A 21,230-nucleotide genomic window follows, 5' to 3' on the forward strand; every position below is an offset into this window, starting at 1 on the left:
TTCCAGGACCTTACAAGTTTCATAGAAATCTCTTCTATGTGGTTTTAAAGTCAAATGCTGCATTCAGGAACCAGAAAGTAATGCATCATCCGAAATCTCTTTGGGGCAAAGGCAATCCCCCTGTCCTGCACTTGCACAGCTCATAGCACAATGAGGCCCTGTTCCATCACTAGGGCTCATAAGCACTGCTGTAATAAAACTAACAGCATTCCTAAATCTCTGGACTGAATAAAGTATTCAAAAACCAAACAGTAATATAATATGGATACATGTTGGCAAAGGGCCAAAAATCGATCCCTGTCAGCAGAGAAAGGCACAGGAATAAAACAAGACTAAAATCATATCTTTTCCCCTTCCCTAATTTCAACTGAAGCCACAAATGGTTGCAAAAACACACCTTTCAACAAAACATTAATTAGCTCAACTGAAGGCTTCTTAATTCTAGAAATCCTAATTAGGAAACTTGCCATACCGAACGAAAAACATACACCACAATCAATCACCCACACAGATTAACAGGTTTAAGGAAAACTTTACCTTGTTTCTGCAGTTAAAGTGAGAACATTATTCAGGTAGTCTCTCATCCAAGCAGAAACACCTAATACGCTGATGGACATCAACTAAAAAGAAAAGATGAAGTTGTTTATCATGCATTTAAAAAAGTTTCAAGGTCATTCATAATTTAAGTAGAGGATCAATCATGAGTAACATCTTTCATGCATTCATTTATCCAAACAGCACACCATCTCCAAAACTGTGCTTCTGTATGCTTAGAGTTGGTTTGCTGTCCAAGTACCTAGGGAGCCAGTGACAATTATCTTCTCTTCCAGTATAGATAATTAATGTCCGAAATACCTTCTCCTCTACCCAGTGGAGTGATCCCAGTGTCGGCTCAAGTCCCACCACTGCACAATGTACCACAGAAACAACAGGGAGAGTTTATGCTGCTAAAATCAGTGACCCTGTCAGGGCTCACAAGTGATATCCACCAGTCTGTGTGAAACCACGAAGCCTTCTTCAGGTACACAGCCAGGGAAGAATAATCTGAAGCCCCATACAGGATGCAACAGTACCGATACACTGACATATAGGAGAGGAGATTTGTCTTGGGGTCAAATTTAGAAGAATCTGATCCTCTTGCTCATTCAGATAAAGTCATATAATGAACACTATGCCCCAGTTTCCTGAACGGTAAAATGACAATAAAACTCACTGCATTTCAATTATAAACCCCAGGTCATCAAAGTATTTGGGTACCTAACCTGCCAGGCACTTGAGAGGCAAAAAGCCACTACAATTTCACCAGGACTGTTCCTACAGCAAGTAAATCCCTGAGCCTGAACCCAACTAGAACCTACCACCACCTCAGCAGACCCAGATTTCTGTCACCCGATGCTATTGTGCACCCCAGCGCAGTTCGCATCTACCAGCAGAAGCTCTGGTCTCTGATTTTCTTGAGAAGCCAAACTGGAACAACCTGCTCAGAAGATACCTGCTGCACCGTGACAGCACCAGCTCTTCTGCTGCTGTAGCAGAGGTACCACTAGAGGACAAGGCACTCTTCACGGCACTTGTCCATGTATTTTGCACTGGGTAATACAACTGCAGCAGCCAGGTAAGTCAGTATGTCCTTCCTGCTGGAGGAGGGCTCACCTAACAGCAGCAGTCATCCCCACCTTTGTGCATGTTCTCAGGCCCCAAGAGCACTGCGTCTCCTCCCGCACACACAGGACAGGCAGAGCAATGCTCCCCAAACCAAAGATGAGAGATACAGCTAAAAACACCTTCAAGGAGAGGAGTGAACCACTAAGCTTTCCTACAAAACAGAGCAAAGTTAAGGTTTCTAATGCCACTGCTTACTTCTCAAACCATCTCAGCGAATTCAGTTGGTTTATCACACCCAAAGGAGAATTTAGAAATACCAATTTCACGTGCGCACCTAAGCCTGAACTGCAGCTCAGGGGCTGAACCGGGCAGACTCTGGACTTCAGAAGCACCACTGTCTAGCACCCGTGAACGGAGACCTAAGCACACTGGCTCTCCCGATTACTAATGTTTTCATGCATTGTATAGGTGCGTGCCAGGAAACCTCAGCATTATACTGACAGCTTCTTAAATCAGTGAGAAGTGCTAATCTCCCCTGTCGCTTTCAACAACTACCTTCCCACATGCCCTCTTATTTCCCTAAAGTTGTTACGAAGGACAAGTTAATAAATTCAAACCCAGCATGTAAGAAAAGTCTCTCTGTGTCCTTACTGGCTCCTTTGCCTGCAGCACAGCCACAGCAGGCTACTTCTGCCTTTAAAATTTCACAAGAAGTCCCAGTGGCTACCCCACGGTTTCCTCCTGCTTTTCAAAACTGATGCACAAAGTTCATGCACTGCCTTGGTTCTGGGTGGTGCCAGCGAGAGCCCTGGGTGCTCAGCAGGCTGCAAACTGAATCCTGAAAGCTACTGCATGCTACAAGCCTACTACGTACACACATGTCCTCTGCGCTCTGTGGGATCTATTTTGGCTGGTGGAACAGCAGAAGTAAATAGCGTTTTCTGTTGTGTTATTTGCAGGAAGCTGCAGGACCAAGGGAAAGAAGATGACTAGAATCTCCTCCTACATCAACTCCTCAGCAACAGCTGCTTCCTTGGAAGAAAGGCAAATATACCACACAAGCAATAAAAAAAACATGTTTCTAACACAAAGAAAGGTAAAGACAACTACAAGCAGCCAGCTTACCTTCTTATGGTCAAAAAGCAACAGAAACCATTTTTAACCCTCCACCCCTTCCTGCAAGGCCTGCTGATGCACACAGACATAGTGTTAGCTCCCACCTCCACTCTTTTTATAGCAAAATACTTGAGATAAATTTGGTTACTTTGCTTTACAGCAGCGGTGCTCAGGGGTGAGAAGTCCATCAAAACCAAACTGCTCAGCAACTTTTAACAAGAGCCAGATGGTCCTGCTACAAAAACCGTACCAGAAAAATGTTCACTTGCTAAATAATATTTTTCCTCCCATGCCAGACTGGTGGACTGCCCAGTCCCCGCTCTCTATTAGGAACTGACACGCTGCACACATTTTTGTTCAGCCCTCAGTATGTGGCAATACGTTCCCATACAGCAAGGAGAGGAGGTGGATTCCTTGGAAGAGGGCAAGAGATTGCTTCTGCAGCAGAGGTAAGATTTAGCAGGCAAGAGAGTCATCACAAGGCTATTGTAGCCAACAGTCTCCCAGAGACAACAGGGAGATCATGAAGCAAACAGCTAAAAGGCAGAGGGGACAGAAAGGACTTCCTAGAGACCAAAAGAAATCAGCAGAGCCCTGCCACTGAAAGAATTATTCAGTTTGATAGAAGAAATGACTTCCCTACAAATGCAAATCAGGAAGGAGGAGAACTTATATTTCTGATCTGTCTACCTAAGTTGAGTTTTCTCTACCTGGATATGTATTTTTCCCGCATAAAATCAGTGAGGGGAAAGTCTAGGCAGACACATCTCCAAGCTGTGGCCAACACATGGCCACATGACTTCTATAGAAACGCTTCATGACCATATCATGGAACATGACTCCATTTTCACTTATCAAGAATAGCAACTGGAAGACAAAGATTGCTTCCTTTCACCTAGGAAATGTAACCTTCACCAATAATGTAACTACATGAACACTATTTCAGTTCATATGAACAAGCTCTCTATGAAAGGTCTCTCACTTCATTCAAAAAAGCTTTTAGCCACTTAGGTCCCCCTGGCTGTTCTTCTTCAGCGTAAATGGTTAACAGCCAATTACTACTGTTTCTTGCTGGACATAAACTGACATGCCTGAATAACCCTGTAACCTCTGTGAGAGCCAGGCTACATCTCACCCACCCTGCCTTACCTCGCTGCTACACAGAGGTTACAGGCACATGGCATGTGCAACACCCTCCTGCCAACCAGACAAATTCCTTGGGAGGTACCTTTGGCACCCTGTTTTGAAGAAAGTCTGAAGTGAATTATTACTCCGAACAAGCTGAAAGCCAAAGTGCTGGGACACACTGGACTCACACCCGTGAAGGTCAGTAACACTGTCAAACTGGGGCAGCATAAAGACACGGCTCAGAAAGAGAACTGGCAAATACTCAAGAAGTTCTTGAGCAAAGAGGCCCAAGGAAGAGCAAACCGCAATATCCTAAAAAAGCAATTCAGCAACAGGTTGATTATAAAAGGTGTATTTTACAGCACATAACCTGGTAGGTGCTTGGTAGCTCTTCACTTGCAAAAGTAAGCGCTAGGAAAAAAGTCATATCCCTTCTGACCAGTAAAAGTTCCCTGGGCAGGAACACCCTGCGGGATGAAAGATGCGTTTGCAACGCCAGACTGTCCTGTGTAATAATGACTGATGTTTAGTTTAGCGACAAAAGATTATCAAGCACTAACTCACACCCATCAATCGACTTGCTCACCTGCTCCATAGCCACAGGGGAATTACAACAAGAACAGGACGTGCACGCCCGACCTCCATAGCCTCCTGCTGACTCAACATAGGTAAAGCCCTGTAAAGCACAAGCGTCCTCAGGTGCCAATGGACATTAAGGAGGCTCCAGGCACCCACCACTTAGGGCAGAGGCAGATCTTCAGCCACCTGCACAGAAATTACACCAACACCAGCAGCATAACAGCCCATGAGCTCAGCAGACAGGAACAGTAAACAGTAACAACCTCCCCAAGAACCTTGATATGCATCCAGACCTACCAGCAACAAACAACAGTCACGTCACTGCAATTCACTGCCATCCCATTTCCAAGGAGTCACGGGCAGGGGCAAGGTCCGATAACAGTTTTTCTTGGTTCGTTTGGAGAGCAGAAAAAAGGTGGCCTTAAAAAACTGGCAGCCATTGTTTTGTAACTAATTTAGATTTAAAATACTGCTAGAAATCTGTATCAAGCAATCAGATGAAAGGACGCAAGTTTATGAGAACTAAAAATACCAAAATAATTCTCACCACATTAGCAATTACATCATTTCACCAGAAAGTTTTCATGCCATCTTCTCTGATGACAGCCAGTCTGCTGTGCTGTAAACATAATATGACAGTAGGCGGTAAAACATGTTTATTTGTTGCAGCTGGCTGCACAAGTCACTGTGGGTTTCATTCTGAACCGTCACAGTAGGTTATATAGCCATCAACATGACACCAAAGAGTTTACAAAACTGCCTGCTGTCATTCTCAATTTTAAATATATTTTCACCCTGTTAAACAAAGGTAATAAATTATGTTTTTATATACGAGCAATATGCAGATCACAGAATAATATATTAAAATTACGAACTAATTTATAGCATAAAGTTTTTCACTGAATTTCACTGAATTTTTAGAGTTGGAGGGGACCATATAGATCATCTAGTCCAACTCCCCTGCCGAAGCAGGATTGCCCAGAGCATGTCAGAGCATGTTACTCAGGACTGCATCCAGGCAGGTCTTGAAAATCTCCAAAGAAGGGGACTCCACAACCTCCCTGGGCAGCCTGTTCCAGGGCTCTGTCACCCTCACCGTAAAGAAGTTTCTTCTGATATTTGAAAGCTAGTAGAGCTTTCTCAGACAACTGAATTAAAATATCCAACAACGAACGCCAACTATTAGGAGTGGTCATTTCCAAACATACTTTAAATTGTCCTTGGAACTCTTATACATAAATTACCCATCAAAATTAAAACACCAAATCATCTTTTATTCATTAAGTACACATTTTAAGCCCTTACTGCAACAGTACTACTCACAATGTCTTTGAGGCCATACCTAAACTGGAAAATAAATCTGCATTTTCAATTAATAAATACACATGAAATTCTGTCTTTGAGGGTGCAAGACCAACTGCTGTAGCTATTTACACACCTGATTTCATTCTCTTGTCACTTTTTTCATTCAAACGCTCTAACACCTTAATGTTCTAACAATGAAAGTTGCTTTCCTCAAATTGGAGAGAAGGGTGGGTTTTCTTAATTATTAAAAGGGGAGAAAGATTTAAAGTATCTTCCACATTAAAAAATCACACACGTTTCTTTTCATTCAAACAGATGGGATAAACAACTTCAGGCCACGCTCTGGTACCTGTACAAAACATCGAACAGCAGCGCTACGGAGGAATTTGCTTTGCAGAAAAAGGTTTCCAGCTCCAAGGAAATTACTTCCAAGATATGACAACATTCATCAGAATATATCATTTAGTTTTAGTAAATAAAAAATCCTTGAGAAATTTTTTCAGTTAAAATTGATTTGGGTAACCTAAGCTATGACTTGCAGAGGTGGGCGGGGGCCAAAATCACTACAAGGTCATGAATGAGCATGTTGCAATGTTTTCACAGGATTTTCATTATTAAGTTCAATATTCAGATCATTGAACAAACACAGATGACTCAGATGACACAAACAGGCGACTGCATTTTTTTGGGAGAGAAGGGCATAAGGGCAGGGGAGGGAAGGACAAGAGGTCCTGTTTTTCTGTTATTACCTGGCAAAAGCAGTTGAATGTTTACAGAACGAAGGGTGGCCTATAAAAAAGGAAATTCCCCTATTCCCCACTAACGCACCTTTCATTCTACAGACGTGCCAACACTGAGTTTTAGCTAAGGTTCCTACACAGGGTTACGTCTTGGTCCCCTCCCGCTTGCCAACAGCTGAAGCATGTACTTATTTGCGCTTTGAATCCGGCTTTGCTTGCACAGCTGCAACAGCCAGGGAACAACCTGCTCCGTGTTTGGCACGGGCTGGAACCTGCACCCTTTGCAATGAGGCAACTGCCGGGGGGGGGTGGGGGTGGGAGCACTGACAGGCTGCAAAAGGGTCACCCTCCCGAGGGAAGCGGGGAAGTTTTCCAGCACTTGGCTGTGCAAGGATCCTGTGGCAGCGCAGCGTGAAGAACTGTGAAATGAGAGCCCAAATACGCAAACAGGTCGAGACGCAGTTCATCTCGCAGCCCGTTCTTCCCAGTGTCACACCCAGGTATCAACTTCTGCATCGCGTCACGTCATGTAAAGGCAAAGGCAAAGAGGGCTAAGAAATTGCATATATTTCTGCATCCACTCTCTCTGTGACTACCTAGGACACCTTTTGTGTCACTCTTCCCTCAAAAGTAACCATCTCATATGCTCAGAGCTCAAGTGTCCAGATCCACATCAAAAGCACACACCACCTTCAAGATGATGTATCTTCACTTATACACAATAAATTCTTTTTTTTTTTTTTTCTGTAAGAACTTGTTTCTGTTCACAGGCAGTAGTCAATCTCTCTTGGACCGACAGACAGCAGGCAAATGATTTTTAAAGCCCGGGTACACAACTGGAAGACTGATACGAGAAAAGGGTATGTATTTCCTACGATTCACAGACCTACGTATCAGCTGGTTGTGGGTACATCACTTAACCTTCCTGTTTTACACGTGAATACCCATGAAGATTACTAAAATGAACCTGCATTTTTAAATTAAATCACATGCTTCTATCAAACTGCATGAAATTAAACTGTCCCCTATACCGTGGGAAATAGCTACAAGACACTAAAAAATAGGTATTATTCATATGCACCTTGTCTAGTGTCTACCACAGATTTTGAGATGATGAAAATCTTCACGTTAGAGAAGCAGTGCCTGGGGATTCATGAATAATTGGGTATCTATCTTCTACAGAAAAAAATGTGAATTTACAGGAAAAAAATAAACGCAAGTACCTACAGGCCAGATGCACCTTCCCAGTTCTGCTGGAAATGATGGTCCTTACCAGTATAAGGATATAGTTTGAAGTTTCTCCTTCCCCTTGAGCTATTGGCTCAAATCCAGTCAGCACAGGTTTGTGCCTTCGTTCTCATGGTTGGTGCAATGAGCTCCACACAATCAATCGTTAGGACCACACAAAAAACATCCGTGTTTCACTGATTTCTGAATGCCCTTTAAGAAGCATATTAATGTTATTTCTAAAATCAGGGTGGGGTCTGGGTTTATTTTTTTCCTTTTCATCATCATCATATCAAGCCATTCTTTTTTTCAGGACCGTTTTGCAGAGACTCATCTACAAATTCACCATTGACATGCCACGCAGGGTGAGCCATGTCACCTACGAAGGTATGTGGTATAAAGGGTTATACAGAAGTAGATACAAAGTTGACTTATGACTGAACTCTGCCTTACTTCGTTAGGACACGATCTGGTAACACAACAATGCTATATAAATATTGCAGCTTAAAGACATCAAGAAGTACGAGATTTCTCAAAGGCCAGAATTAAAAGTATTTCTGCTCCTTTAGAACTCCGCCTATAGCTTGCTCTGCTGAAAACATTCCTTTAAAAGACACCATATTCCCACAGAAGCCAGTGTATTTTTCTTTATACAAGAATGCTGAGAAAAATCAGGATTCAATTATGCACATCTACACTGCAGTCGCTAAAGGCAGAGTATATTAGCCTAGAACGAACCCCATGTTTACACTGCTACAGGTACCCAGACAGGCAGCGTTCATTTCAACAGGTATTATCAGTTACTTAAATTCCTTAAAAATTTGACAATTCTGTTCATACCAAGTATCTACAAATCCCACCAATGTGAGCTGAAGCTGGAAAGCAGCAGAAACTCAACCTCTGTGCAGAATCTGGTTCCAGGGAAGGAAGGATAGACTGATTTTTTTTCTCATGTCACAGTAGATTTGAAAAACGAAGCAAAAAATTACAAGACTGAATACATACATCTGAGGTTGGAAAAAGAAGGAAACACAACACCACCACTTCCAACCACCCTAAATACTTCCTTGCACAACGCTAATATTCCCTTGCTTGAAATTCTCAGGTGGTATGCATAGCCAAAACGAGAAGATTTAAGTGTGTAAAGTATTCAAAACAAAAGGAAAACTAACTGAAAGCTTGCTCCTCTTTCATTTGATGCGATTTTTTTGTTCACAAGCACAAATTTAAGATAGATGCAAAACAATTTCCACTGCCTGCCAGGAGGGTTTATTGGCTGCAACCACATAGTCCAAATCAGATAGTACTGCTATGTAAGTGAAGGAAAGCTGAGGCACTTCTCAACAAAAACAGCGTATCCCCAGGCAGAAAAACCTCACAAGGTGAAGGATGTGGCAACATTGCCGACTTAGCTCAAACATCCAGTGACACTATTAATCATCGGTTAAGAGAGCCTTACTACCTATGACACAGTCATCTGCAACTTACAACCTTGATTTGCCCAAGCCACTATAGTGCAGTCATCCTCAATTACCAGCAACACAACGGCAGCTGCTCCTCCTTTCCGCCTCACATGCTCACCAGAAAAAAAAAAAAAAAAAAAAAAAAAAAAGCTGGCAGTTTTCTCAAGGCAGAAAGCCTATACAGACTTTGTCCTGCGTGCTATCTGTATTTTGCTTTTTCTTTTAAATGAGAAAATTGACAAAAAAATTGGGCTGCTTTTACTTGCATCTACTATCACTACCAGTTCACCAGTTTTGACTATTTATAATTTTTTTGAGAGAACACACGTGGCTGAGCTACCAAGAAAAGTAAAACAGGCCTGTACCTCTCAAAGCTATTGCTATACTTAATCCTCTACTAGTGTAAGCAGCCAGGACACTGAATTTTCCCTGTGCTCAGCACTGTTTTCTAGTTCCTGTTCTAGTACAACCCCTAGGGGCCATCGCCCTCAGATAACCTCCTGTGTTGTGCCTGTGCCATTATGATGGGCTGGCCATAGTCTGCGACTGAAGGTCTCCCCAGCATAAACATTTGCAAAGGTGTTTTAATGGGGAAAGAGACTGCAGCAAAGTACAGAAGACCAATGGCAACACTGCAAAATGTGGTGAGGAGGATTTCTGTGAGGACAAGTTATACAGTGCTCAAAATGAATGAAGATGCTCATGTTACATTCATGACTGCTACTGAGCTGGAACAGCGTCAGGAGCTCACTGACACAGAAAAGCCTCAGCAGAAGGAAAGGCCCTGTAGTCTCATAAACTGCATAAAATATGTTTGTAGAGCTGTCAAAACTAAATTTCTCCAAGTCCTGACACATGCTATCTAGACATAACAAGGACCAGTATTGCCACTAAGAACAGAAAACTAGGAAGCAGTAGGAGCATGTCTTCTCTCAAGCACCACTAAGACAATCTGCCTAGTTAAGCAGTAAGTCTTGACTACCAAACACCAAATCATACATCTTTGAAAGTCCCCTCTTTTTATTAGGCTGTCCAGAACGCTGAAAATAGCAGTGTTACAGAGTGTAAGAAGAGAGACCTGCAGAAATCAAGTTGGGTCTCAAAGTGATGCTCATTTATACCTGGGGATGACAGAAGAATGTAACCAAATGTTAACTGCAGGATTTAGTCTGAAATTCCTTGTCCAGGGCACTGTCAAAAAAACTTCATAAAATTAGAAGACTGGTGAGGTCCTGAAACTTCAACTCCTGTTGCTTTGAAAGTGACATCAAGCAGTTAGATGCATCATTCAACTGACATGATTCAACAGCTTCCAGAAGGGCACCATCAGGTTTATTACCACAGTCAGTCACTTAATCAACAACAATTAGAGCACTGACAACAGATTTATTCCCACCTCAGAAGAAAACACCTTTCAAGATCTGCTGCAAGTCGCAGCTCCAGAAGTACCGATCCATTCACATCCACAAAACCAATGTTTTTCTGGAGCAGTAAAGGCAGTACATTTATTGGTCCATTATCAAAACAGGATGAACCACTAAAACAAAGCCTTGATCTTCCAGCTGATTGCTTATGAATTATTTACAATTAAGCAGCCTTCAGGCCAGAAATGACAAAAAGCGTAAGAAAAAACATCGCCTGCTCCCCTCTCACGCACACACAACTACATTGCCCTGTCTACAGTTACCCATCACAGCTCATCAGCTGAGCCCAGTAACAAAAGTTTCTTTCCAAAAAGACAACACACAGCTGTACCCTTGCAAGTAATGTTCTGGAGGAGCTACAAGGATGGCAGCAGAGTGACTAATAATGTTCTCTTACTTCTCTGCATCTGTAGGCTCCAACAGCAACCAAATTATGAAGACACTAGTGTGTTGTGGGCAACCAGCCGCATCTTAAACTTTTCAGCAAGACTGATGGTCAGATTAGCCAATTGTTATGCGTAACATCTTCTCAAGGAGCTTCACAGGCACTAGCCTGCCCTCACCAGGCTGCCAATGACAAATGCTGGAGTCCCATCGCAGACACACTGGGACAGTTGCACACACAACATGCTTGAAGCTTACTTTTGATGTTCCTTTCTATAAGGCTGTCAATCAAAATGTACCAGACAGTGACTACTGGCTCCTGCACAGTTTTTGTTAGGCCTTCATAAGCATCAATACCCAGCTTGGAGGAGAAAGCAATTCGTTTTGCACCATGTGTGGTTAGATCTACTGCCAGACACCACCACAGCAAAACGAGAATGTCACCCTACTCCAGCCAGGACCCTCAAACAAACCATGATTTTAAAAAGTCACCACACACATCTTCACTGTTTTCAACCAAACACTGATAACTGCCACAGCAACTGGGGATGTTACCAATAGGCTTGAAGACATTTGTAGGCAACAGCCCTTGGGAAGGAAGGAACAAGCAAGAGAAAGCATAAAGCCCTCCAAGATAGGGCTGGCAGAGAATCACACATATGCATCCCAGATTGGCAGGTCTGTAGACTCTGGAATCACACACTGCTCCCATCTTTACCCACTGGGACAGATCCCGCCGCTCTCATGACGCAGGAGGAATGTGGCTGCACATTTTCAAGGGACTGATCTACTCTAAACTTCCTGACATCCAGCCCGTAACCTGGGCTGGTATTTATCACAGTAAGCGCTAACATAAGCAACAGGCAAGCTAAAGCCTTCCAAACGGAAGAGCGGCAGCAAGGGGAAATCACACCCCCCATCCCCACACCAGTGGGTACCTGCTGTCAGGGGAACTTTTCACAATAAAACTCGGCCCCATGGGGTCATGCCCTGACACTCAGAAAAGGCTCTGACAGAGAAGAAGATATGGGAGATTTCACTACAACAAGCAGCTCGTAGCAGATTTGTATTTAGCTGTTAAATACACATCCGGACAGGACCAGATAGGAAGCAGAAAGAGGTTTTTACACACATGTTGCTCCAAAGAAGTCTGATGTAAATGCAATACATTTAACTACCCACCCACCATGCATCCTATTTCTTACCACACAATTCTGGCAGACTCAGGTTTTTTTGCTTATTTGTTTTGAATGAAACCATTGCATTCATCTGCTGTGTAAAATGCAGAGAATTCCAAACAGACTGGTGAATTTTTCATTTGAGTTCCAACACCTTTAATTTTATATGCGTTATGGAAGACAGCTTTAATTCTTTGCAACGTCGTGGTGCAAGTCATCTGCTATATTGGCATTTATTATTTAATTACATATTCACATGCTTCAGCACTACACAGATTTCACTTTGCTGCTAGGGTGTAATTTCCAGTGTCCTGATCTCAGCTAGGAAGATTAACTACTGACATTTTTTATATTTTGGAGACAAGCGTGAGAAGTTAACATTTTCTTCCCTACGACTTGTCACCACGACACATACCACAACAGACTCAGAAGATCCTTTTTCCTGTACGACTGGGGAACAGGGACGAATTTTAAAATTTTTGTAGTTAAGGGTGATCTGAGACATCATTATTTAAAAAGCAAAAAAATTGAAAGAATGAGAAATTATTTCTAGCCATGAATGCTTTAAACCAAATCTAGACACGAATTAAGAATGGAAAAAGTTAACAGCACCACTGCATTACAGCTGTAGTTAATGCTGTTCCACTCCCAAGCTCAAAGGTGCTGAGTAGCTCCACGCCTGAGGTTCAAGAACAATGAAAAGTAGGAAGGAGCAACCTGACGTGGAAAGGAGATTAAAAATTGAGCAAGGCAGGCAGACGCATTTAAATCTCCCAGGTGAGAGTTTGATCTCCCCTAGAGAACTGCAACACAATGCACTAGTGCCCTCCAAAGATAGGGGCAGGCTTTCCTACACAAAGAAAGCATCTCAGGACTGAGAAATGAAGCTCCAGCACCAAAGTCCCCATCACCACGCAACAGACCAACTGACACAGCACAGGGGTACAACCTCATTTAGATGGTTACCTGGGTACCATCTAAATAGCGGCTTCAACCATAATAAGCTGTCACTGAATAATAAATCTGATGGGACCCAGCAGCCAACAAGCAAGGGAAAAGAGCAGAGTAAGTTTAAGGGGACAGACAGCAGTGAGTTAAGGTTTGAATGGGAACCGATGAGGACAGCTCAAGGCAGGAATCACAGGAACCAAAGGAAAGCAGTGAACTGCAGGACAGGATGTTTTCCACCATATGGATGTCTGTTCACTCAAGTCTAACTCAAGTCTATGTGTAAAAATCCAAAGTTGAACTCAGGTCAGCTGAACCCAGGCAACCTTCATCTTAAAAGAAAATATGTTTTTTTAGATGCTGTACAGTATCCAATGAACAACATGTATGCTGTATTTTATCCTGTTATTAAAAGATTTCCTTATCTCCTATTAAAAGGAGATAAGGAAAGTATATTCCTATGTCCACTACAGAAATAACTTATTTTTCTCCTCTACTTTACATAATATACAAAGCTACATACTTTCAACAGAATTTCAGATCACTTGCATTATATAAACAGTACCATTCTGTACCAAATGCTGTTTATCACTTTTCTCTCTCACTCATATTCTCATCTTCACAATTTTCAGTAATCACAGGATTTCATCTCAAATCCAACTAAGCTCGATCCCAGGCAATTGTTATCCTTGCATCATTCAAGTCTACAGCACCTCAAGAGTCAGTGGCTGTGAACAGTTCTGGGTTGTAACACCTTTTGCCCTTATCCAGCATAAATCTCAACTGTTCAGGTGAAGATTTCATTTGGTGAAAGTGAGTGAGGACTCTGAGCAATCTCCATCACGCTTTTTGTCCAGAGCTGTGGAACTTTGGGAGCAAGCGCTGATCACACCCACTTATGCTGGAAAGCGAGAAACCCTGCTGCTATAAATACACCTGTGACCGAAACACTGAAAACAAAAGAAAGATCACCCCAGGCCTTGCCTTCCAATTAGGATCTGGCCACTGAAAGTACAAAAAAGACTCTGGGCAAGGCCTTTTCGGAGCAGCTGACTGTTCAGGTACCTGCGAGAGCTCGGAGTTCAGCTGGGGCCACGGGATGCTCTGAAACTCACCCAGTCAGGAAGCCACAGCACTTGTGAGTATCTCCCTCTCTACATATTATAGGTGCACAAATTCACACGTGTATTTATAACACGAGGTTAATACCACATCTAATTTTACTTCCAACTAGTTTCCAGAGGCTTTTTTTTTTTTTTTTTTTTTTAAATCAGTGTTCCCTCATGGGAACAGCCGGACACGGGGCATACACGGAGGCAGGCAACTTGTAGCCCTTTGCCAAGTGCGGGTAGCCCCGCGGTTCGAGGTGGCCGTGCCCCCGCCCCACCCCCCCCCCGCCCCAGCTCGCCACCTGCTCGGGCGGCAGCGGGAGCCCGGCCCGGCCCGGGTCGCTCCACTCACCCAGAAGAGGAGGTTGAGGGCGTAGAGCAGGCAGCGCAGACACTTCACCGAGTCCTCCCTGGCCATGGCGAGCCCCCGCGGGAGACAGCCCCATCCTCTCACCACATCCTCCCGCCCGAGGCCGGGCCGCCAGCGCCCTGCAGGGGAAGAGGCGGAGAGGGGCCGTGCGAGTTCCCCTTTGCCGAGGAACCGGCGCGCAGGTGGAGGCGGCGGAGCCGTCCCGAGCCGCAGGTCCGCCCCGGACGGGCCCAGCCCCGCGGCGACCCCCGCAGCGCCCGCCGGTCGCCCACCCCCGGCAGCCTCCCTTCTCCGCCCGCCCCGCCCGGGGATGCTGACGGGCCACTTTTTTTTTTTTTTTTTAATATAAATAATAAAACCGTGGAGAGGGGAGAAGCCGCGGGCCGCGCCGGGAGCAGAGGGTAGCGGAGGCGCGGCCCGGGGTCGCCGGCCCCCTCCTCGTTGCCCCGGGGCGAGCGGCCGGGGGACAGTGGCCACTTACCGCCCGGGCGCCCCCCTCACTCACTTGCTCCGGCGAGGACTCATGGGGACGGGGAGGGGCAACACAGCGCGGAGCCGCGGCGCCCATGCCCGGCGGTGCGAGCCGCTGAGGGGAAGGTCCCGCCGGCCGCCCCCGGCCCCCTCCGCCCCCGCCCGCGGCGCCCCGCTCCGCTCCGCTGAGCCCGGCGGCGACCAGCTGCACCGGCGCGCCCGCGCATGCGCCGCCGCCCGCGCCCGCCGCCCGCCGGGTCCTAGCGCCGCCGCCCTTCCCGCCCCGTCAGGGCCCTGAGGGGGTGAGGGAGGGCCTGTGGGCCCTGACCCACTGATGGCGAGGAGAAGAGAAGCAGAGGTGTTTCTACCGCCCGCCGACTTTGAAAACGTACCCGAGTGGAAGTGACAGCTCGGGGCGTGCCCGAATTTCGGTGGGAGAGGCGGCGGGTTTCCGTCACGGGAGCTGCGCCCACCTGGGTGGTTTTGGCTGCCAGCCTGTGGACAAAGCCCAGAGCAGGTGACCCCCCAAGCGCATTCCCTGCTGACAGATGCTCTCAAAACCCCACTTGAGGCGAGGCTTGGGGGTTAGTTTGCTTTTTTTTTTCTTCAGGGGAGACGTGAAGCAATGGGCTGAGCCAAGCTGAAGTACACGAAACCCCCCTTTTGTAGTGTGTTGGCCCAAGGTGGCAAATACCTCAGAAAACATGGCAGCGTTCGCAAGATTTCATAGGCGTTTCACCAGGTTTCAGCGCTGTTGCCTCGGAAATAAAACCCTGCGGACATCGAACCCAAATGTGGTCATGAGCAGCGCAGCACCTGCTCCCCACCGCTAAACAGCAAATTTAGAAGCACAGCCATATTGGAGATAAATTATTCCAGAAACAGGCAAAATTTGCAGTTATCATTTCGGCAAAATGGCCGTTGATGTGCCCCACACTGTGCATAATACCTACAGGTGCTACGACTAAGCTGAAAAAGTCATCGTGTCTCTGTTAAAGTGTGTGTGCATCTGGTGATTGGGTTGGTAATTTCCTACTGACGTCTGTATTGTTTCAACATATATGTATCTCCATATTTCAAAAGGAAGATCTGAAACAGACTTATATGCAGACTAGGAAAGAATTTTCCATGAATACATATAAAGATGTTGCAGTGGCACCATCACAAAAATTAGAAGAAAATCCACTGAAAAATTCTTCTTAACTAGAAGAGGAAAATGGTCTTCAGTCCATGTTATATAAAGACTGTTTTAACAATTGCTAGTGAAAGCTGAGAGCGGAAAAAAGATGTAATGGACAAAATCTAGCTCTTACGAGGTCAAGGAAAAAACTGTTTCTTGAAGCACTAGAAACAATGACTTGAAAAAACACACAAATTCCAGATATTAGAATGCGTGTCACTGGGGCTGCTGGTGGGATCTCACTTAAAGCTTTAAGTTCCATTATTTCATGCCATTAGTAATGAATCGGGGCAGACAGACTCTTCAGGTGTATTTATCCTTTCTTAAACAGGAAGTAAAATGGACATGGATGGACATAAAATCCCATGCAACAGGGATTTTATGCCAAATTTAAAGAAGTGAAAATGGTAGTAAAGTTGAAAGTATCAAGAATGTTGCAGAACGTGGTGTGTGAAGATTTTTCTTCCTTGAAATTTGCTAAGCTTTAGCTGCTATTTTGATCCTCTCTTCTGGAATCACGAGCCCCTCCGGGAAGTGTAGTACGCCACATTTCTTCAGTGAATATTGCTAAATCCATACCTAAATAAGGCAAACTGAGCTAAACCAGATACTCTTAAAAGGTGACATTGTACATTCATTGTGCTGTTTACATACCATTCATTCCTCTTATTACTGAAGACTTCACATGAACAGAGTCAGCAAGACAGATCTTGAACAGGTACGGCATTTTCAGTGAAACCATGCCAGTTTACAAAAAAAAGTGTCAGTTTACAACTGAGCTTCAGCCTTGGCTGAGGACACTACAGTCTGTTATAAACCAAATTAAAAATAATTGAGGTTGTGTTTCTGTTCTTGATTGTTCTCTGGGAGAGAACAAATTACCTGAGCAAGGTTTTATAAAAAAGGCACTAAAAAAATTCTCAATTACCTTACACCCAGTGATTTTTCTTTAAACATGCCTAAAATAGCAAATGAGAAGTTCTCTTACTTGTTTCAGATATTTTTTGGCTTAGAGCTGAACTATTCCTAGTACGTAAGGAATATGAGGAAAGGAAAAGGAAAACCAGTCTCTTAGACCTCTTACTTGTTAAGAACCCTACTAAAAATGACACTTAAAGATTTTATGTCTCTGAGTTTCCATTCTTTGAGGTCTCTGGCTGTAAGATGCTCTTAGACTAATTTTTTAAAATTCGGTTGCAATAACTCCATCACAAACATAAAGAGGATCCCCTAGTTGATCAAAGAATTTTTCTGTCCTTTTGCTGTTAGCTAAATCATTACTTGTCTAGAAGAGATTTTGCTCAAAACCTAAAGAAAACAGGTCCTATTTATGAATGTCTGCCAAACACTATAGGGTCCAGAGGATGGTCCCTTTGGAATACTGCTTTCTACCAGGCTGTCAAACTTTGTGAAATTTCCATGATGTCAACACTGGGAAAGAAATACACAGAAAGTTCCCATGCATTCAAAACAGTAACTAAACTAGAAGTATTAGCTCATTACCAAAATAAATAAAAAAAAAAAACAGGGAAGCTACTATGCTGCATCAGTACATGATTTTTTGTTTTCCTTTAAACTAAATACTTTGGGTTTTATTTAGGACAAGACAAGAAGATATTTTTTACAAAGAGAAGTCTAATGGTGAAGCTCTTAATTTTTATGATTTTTTGAAACACGAGTTTGCTCTTAGCAAGTAATGTTTCTTTAATGTGTAGCACAGAGACTTACAAGCATGGAAACTCTTGAAGCCTTCTGGATTGGTATTGTTTGCTTGGATTCTCCAATGTCTAATGAACTACAAATTGTGAAGCTTTTTTTCCATTTTTCCGTGACAGGGCATCCTCAATAGCTTTCTAATATGAATTCTATAGACTTAAATAAAGTGTTCATGATACAGCCTTTCCATCAATGGCAGAAGAGGGGGATGGAAATACCAATAACTCTAATAACCTCTCTTTCCTCCACTTAACTCCCTATTTTAATTTGATATACGGAAACTTAATATCTGTAAGCTAGCTCCTCTTTGTCAAATGTGCTTGAAATTGGCCAACAGGTTCAGAGGCTATTAGAAGAGTGTGGATTGACAGACATATTTCTGTGTTAATACTACAGTATGATCTCATAAGCCCTTCTTCATCAGGAAACCCGACGAAAAGAGGAGTAGATATTAAAGACATCCATCCAGCACATAGCTGCAAGTGTCTTTAATTTAAAATACATGAGTAGCCTGATCAAGTGGAATAGCATTAGGCATGTGTGTAAATTTATAGGTGATAATAACCTGATCCTGGATAGCAGGAAACTTTATCACTGAAAAAGCAATCAGTTAAAGTAATGTCTTTCTATATGCTGCTATAACATTTAAAATTACTCAGATGAGTACTGAACAGAGGAACATACATGTTCTTGTGCTTTGGCACATAATTTGTTTAATTCTGTGTGGTACCATTCAGCTCAGGCTACTCCAATGAGCAAATTGTTCACACACAACCTTATTCACAAGATAGTAAATACGTAAATAGCCGACAGTGATCTCTGAGGATGGATTTCTGAAGCTAGCTGGTGGTGTGTCAATGTCTCAGGCAGGCATCTTCCCACTTGGTCTTGCTTTCTCAGTGTGTTACTTGATGGTAATGGTATTCTGTGCTTTGGTCCTGTCTGCTTAGCTTAGCTCTTTCTCAACTTTGGTCCAGATCTGCTCCTTAGCCTACATTCAGACTTCCTTAATTTCCCTCCCTTTACTCCTTGAGCCATTTACTGCAGAGCCCTCCTGTTCATGTTTCCCTTTTTCTGCTCTTCGCTTGATGCACTGCTTAACTTCTCCAGGGTCTGGTTTGCCTTGTTTTTAAGCCTGGTTCTTGCTGGTGCTCAGCACTGGTTATAACTGTCTGCCCTATCAATATCCCTCCCTAATGACAGCATTAATGTCAATGGGCAGGATGGAGTTTTGTCTAAGAACAAAATTATCACGCAAATATCCGTCTAGAAAACAGAAGGTGTACTAGTTGGCTCAGGAATAACCTGTCTGGTAAATGCATGTTTGTAACAGGATCCAGCATTGCTCAAGACCGTGAGGTAAAAGTGCCCTCCTTTCTTCTGAAATAAAGACATCAAGAGACACCAAATTCTTAATTTTCTAAAGCTTGGTTTTACTTGAACGTGAAAACAACAGTCTGGAATAAAGTCACACTTGAAATTAGTAAAATACAGAAAATAAAATACAGAAGATTAAGAGATTAAAATCATAGTCTTGAAAACACTCTAGCTTAATGGGCTTCCCTGGTTCCTAGTTCAGCACCTTTCCGTGGCTCCTTGAATTGAAATAAGATCTCAGCAGGTTTTTTTTTCTGGGACTCTATGACAATTTTCCTTTTTCCCATCATTTCAGAGGCTTTGCTGCAGATCTGCTCTCCTCTCCCCTCAACAATCTTTTAGTGTGAGCCCAAGATGGATAAATCCCTGAGCAATGTGGTCTGACTTCACAGCTGGTCACTTCCAACCTGAGCTACCCTCTAAGCCTATGTTTCTACCTCTTTCTTCTCTGTCTCCTGTCCTGGCCACTGGTGTCCCTCTAGAAGCTCCTCTGGGTCATCCTTTGGGTGGGGAGCAATCTCCTTTCTTCCTTAACTAGAGGACAGCAGCAGTGACAATGCAAACAGCCTTCCTTTTCACAGCCAGCAAAGCTCTTCTTAAAATACACAATATATTTAATTCATACACAGTACATTTCAAAAAACAACTAAAGAGTTATAACATCCATCACAACGAGCTTCAATGTTTCTCTGTGAAGATGAGTACGGGTATAAGTACAGACGAGCATGGAGTCGTCAAAGTCAGGACATCTGGAACAAGAAAATGAATGGAGAGAAACAATAATACACATTAAAAATATGAGAACAATATACCATATAGCAGCTGTAAAAATGAAAAATGAGAAGATTCAAATTTACTCTTAATACTTGGTGAAAAAGAACGACACACATTTGTCAGTCTTTATTTACTTTATTTTTTTAAAGAGCATAAAAATGCGTAAGAGTCTGCATGTCAAACAAATGATGTGAGAACCAAATTCAGCTGGAAAAATATGTCCTTTATATCAAAATTAATATGTTAGGAATACCAAAAACGATGCGTCTGATAATCAGAAACAGATGAATCTGGCTCTGTGATTTCTAGGTCAACAGTCTTGAGATGTGCTACGCAAGCCGGGAGATGAGAATCCTCAGTAGGGGTGCACATCAGCTCATTAGGAGTTAACTCCCTGTTAGGACAGTCTGGAAATCCCATCCGTTCCAGAAAATATGCACAGCCAGTGAGAGGTGGAAGGTTGCTACCAGAGCCAATCACTAAAAGTGTTTAAGCAGACAGTATAACTGTGAATTTCTGAGAAGCAAGCAAGAAAATGTCATATGGTCAGTGAGCCATGTGTCACAGAGCTCAGGAGAAAGAATACTTCATAGATTTAAAAGAGCAGTGCTCTTTAAAGTGACTCCCAAGGTGAGCCCAGCTAGAGGGCCTGAAAAATATGGAGTTGGATTATTTTATCCCTGCCACAGAATGATTTTGCTTGCTGTTTATCCTAGAAATCTTCCCAGTGCCTGTTGTTAGTCTTATTCCCTTCTCCATAAGTATGGATTTCAGTTCAACAGAAAGATCTTGCCTACGCTAAAAGACAGAGTTTGAAAAATTTGCTCTATTGTTTTCTGGTGGCTTTTCTTCAATATATGGTGCTTGATGTTATAATGGGAGTCACAGAGATTTTGCTAGACGTTCTCTTCTAGTTAAATCCCATAAGGAGGCATCCAGCATTTGGAACTGCTCCAGAAAAGAGAAAAGGCACAGTGATCTTTAGAGTCCTGTTTACTGTAGTCTGCACTTCCTTTCCAGGCACAACAGGGGATTTTACATGAGCAAAGAGCACATTTTAGTATCTGCGATGTGCCAGTAGCACTGCTAGTTATCAAGGTTGCGTGATGCTTCTTATCATAAAGCCCTGGTGCCAC

General features: G+C 43.4%; 1 protein-coding gene across 1 annotated transcript in view; it reads right to left on the minus strand.

Annotated features, from left to right (window-relative positions):
• Positions 1 to 15,198, minus strand: part of TSPAN12 (tetraspanin 12) — a 48,277-nt gene extending 33,079 nt beyond the window's left edge. Inside the window, exons 1-3 of the mRNA XM_074168530.1 lie at positions 15,058 to 15,198; positions 14,559 to 14,695; positions 538 to 620 (exon numbers count right to left, since the gene is read on the minus strand). Of these exons, the coding sequence (XP_074024631.1) occupies positions 538 to 620; positions 14,559 to 14,624 (149 nt within the window). The 5' untranslated portion in view covers positions 14,625 to 14,695; positions 15,058 to 15,198. The remainder of the gene's footprint in view (positions 1 to 537; positions 621 to 14,558; positions 14,696 to 15,057) is intronic.
• Between the last annotated feature and the right edge of the window lie 6,032 nt (positions 15,199 to 21,230).

The sequence above is a fragment of the Numenius arquata genome, chromosome 2 (genome assembly GCF_964106895.1).
Source record: "Numenius arquata chromosome 2, bNumArq3.hap1.1, whole genome shotgun sequence".
In the NCBI taxonomy this organism is placed as follows: Eukaryota; Metazoa; Chordata; class Aves; order Charadriiformes; family Scolopacidae; genus Numenius; species Numenius arquata.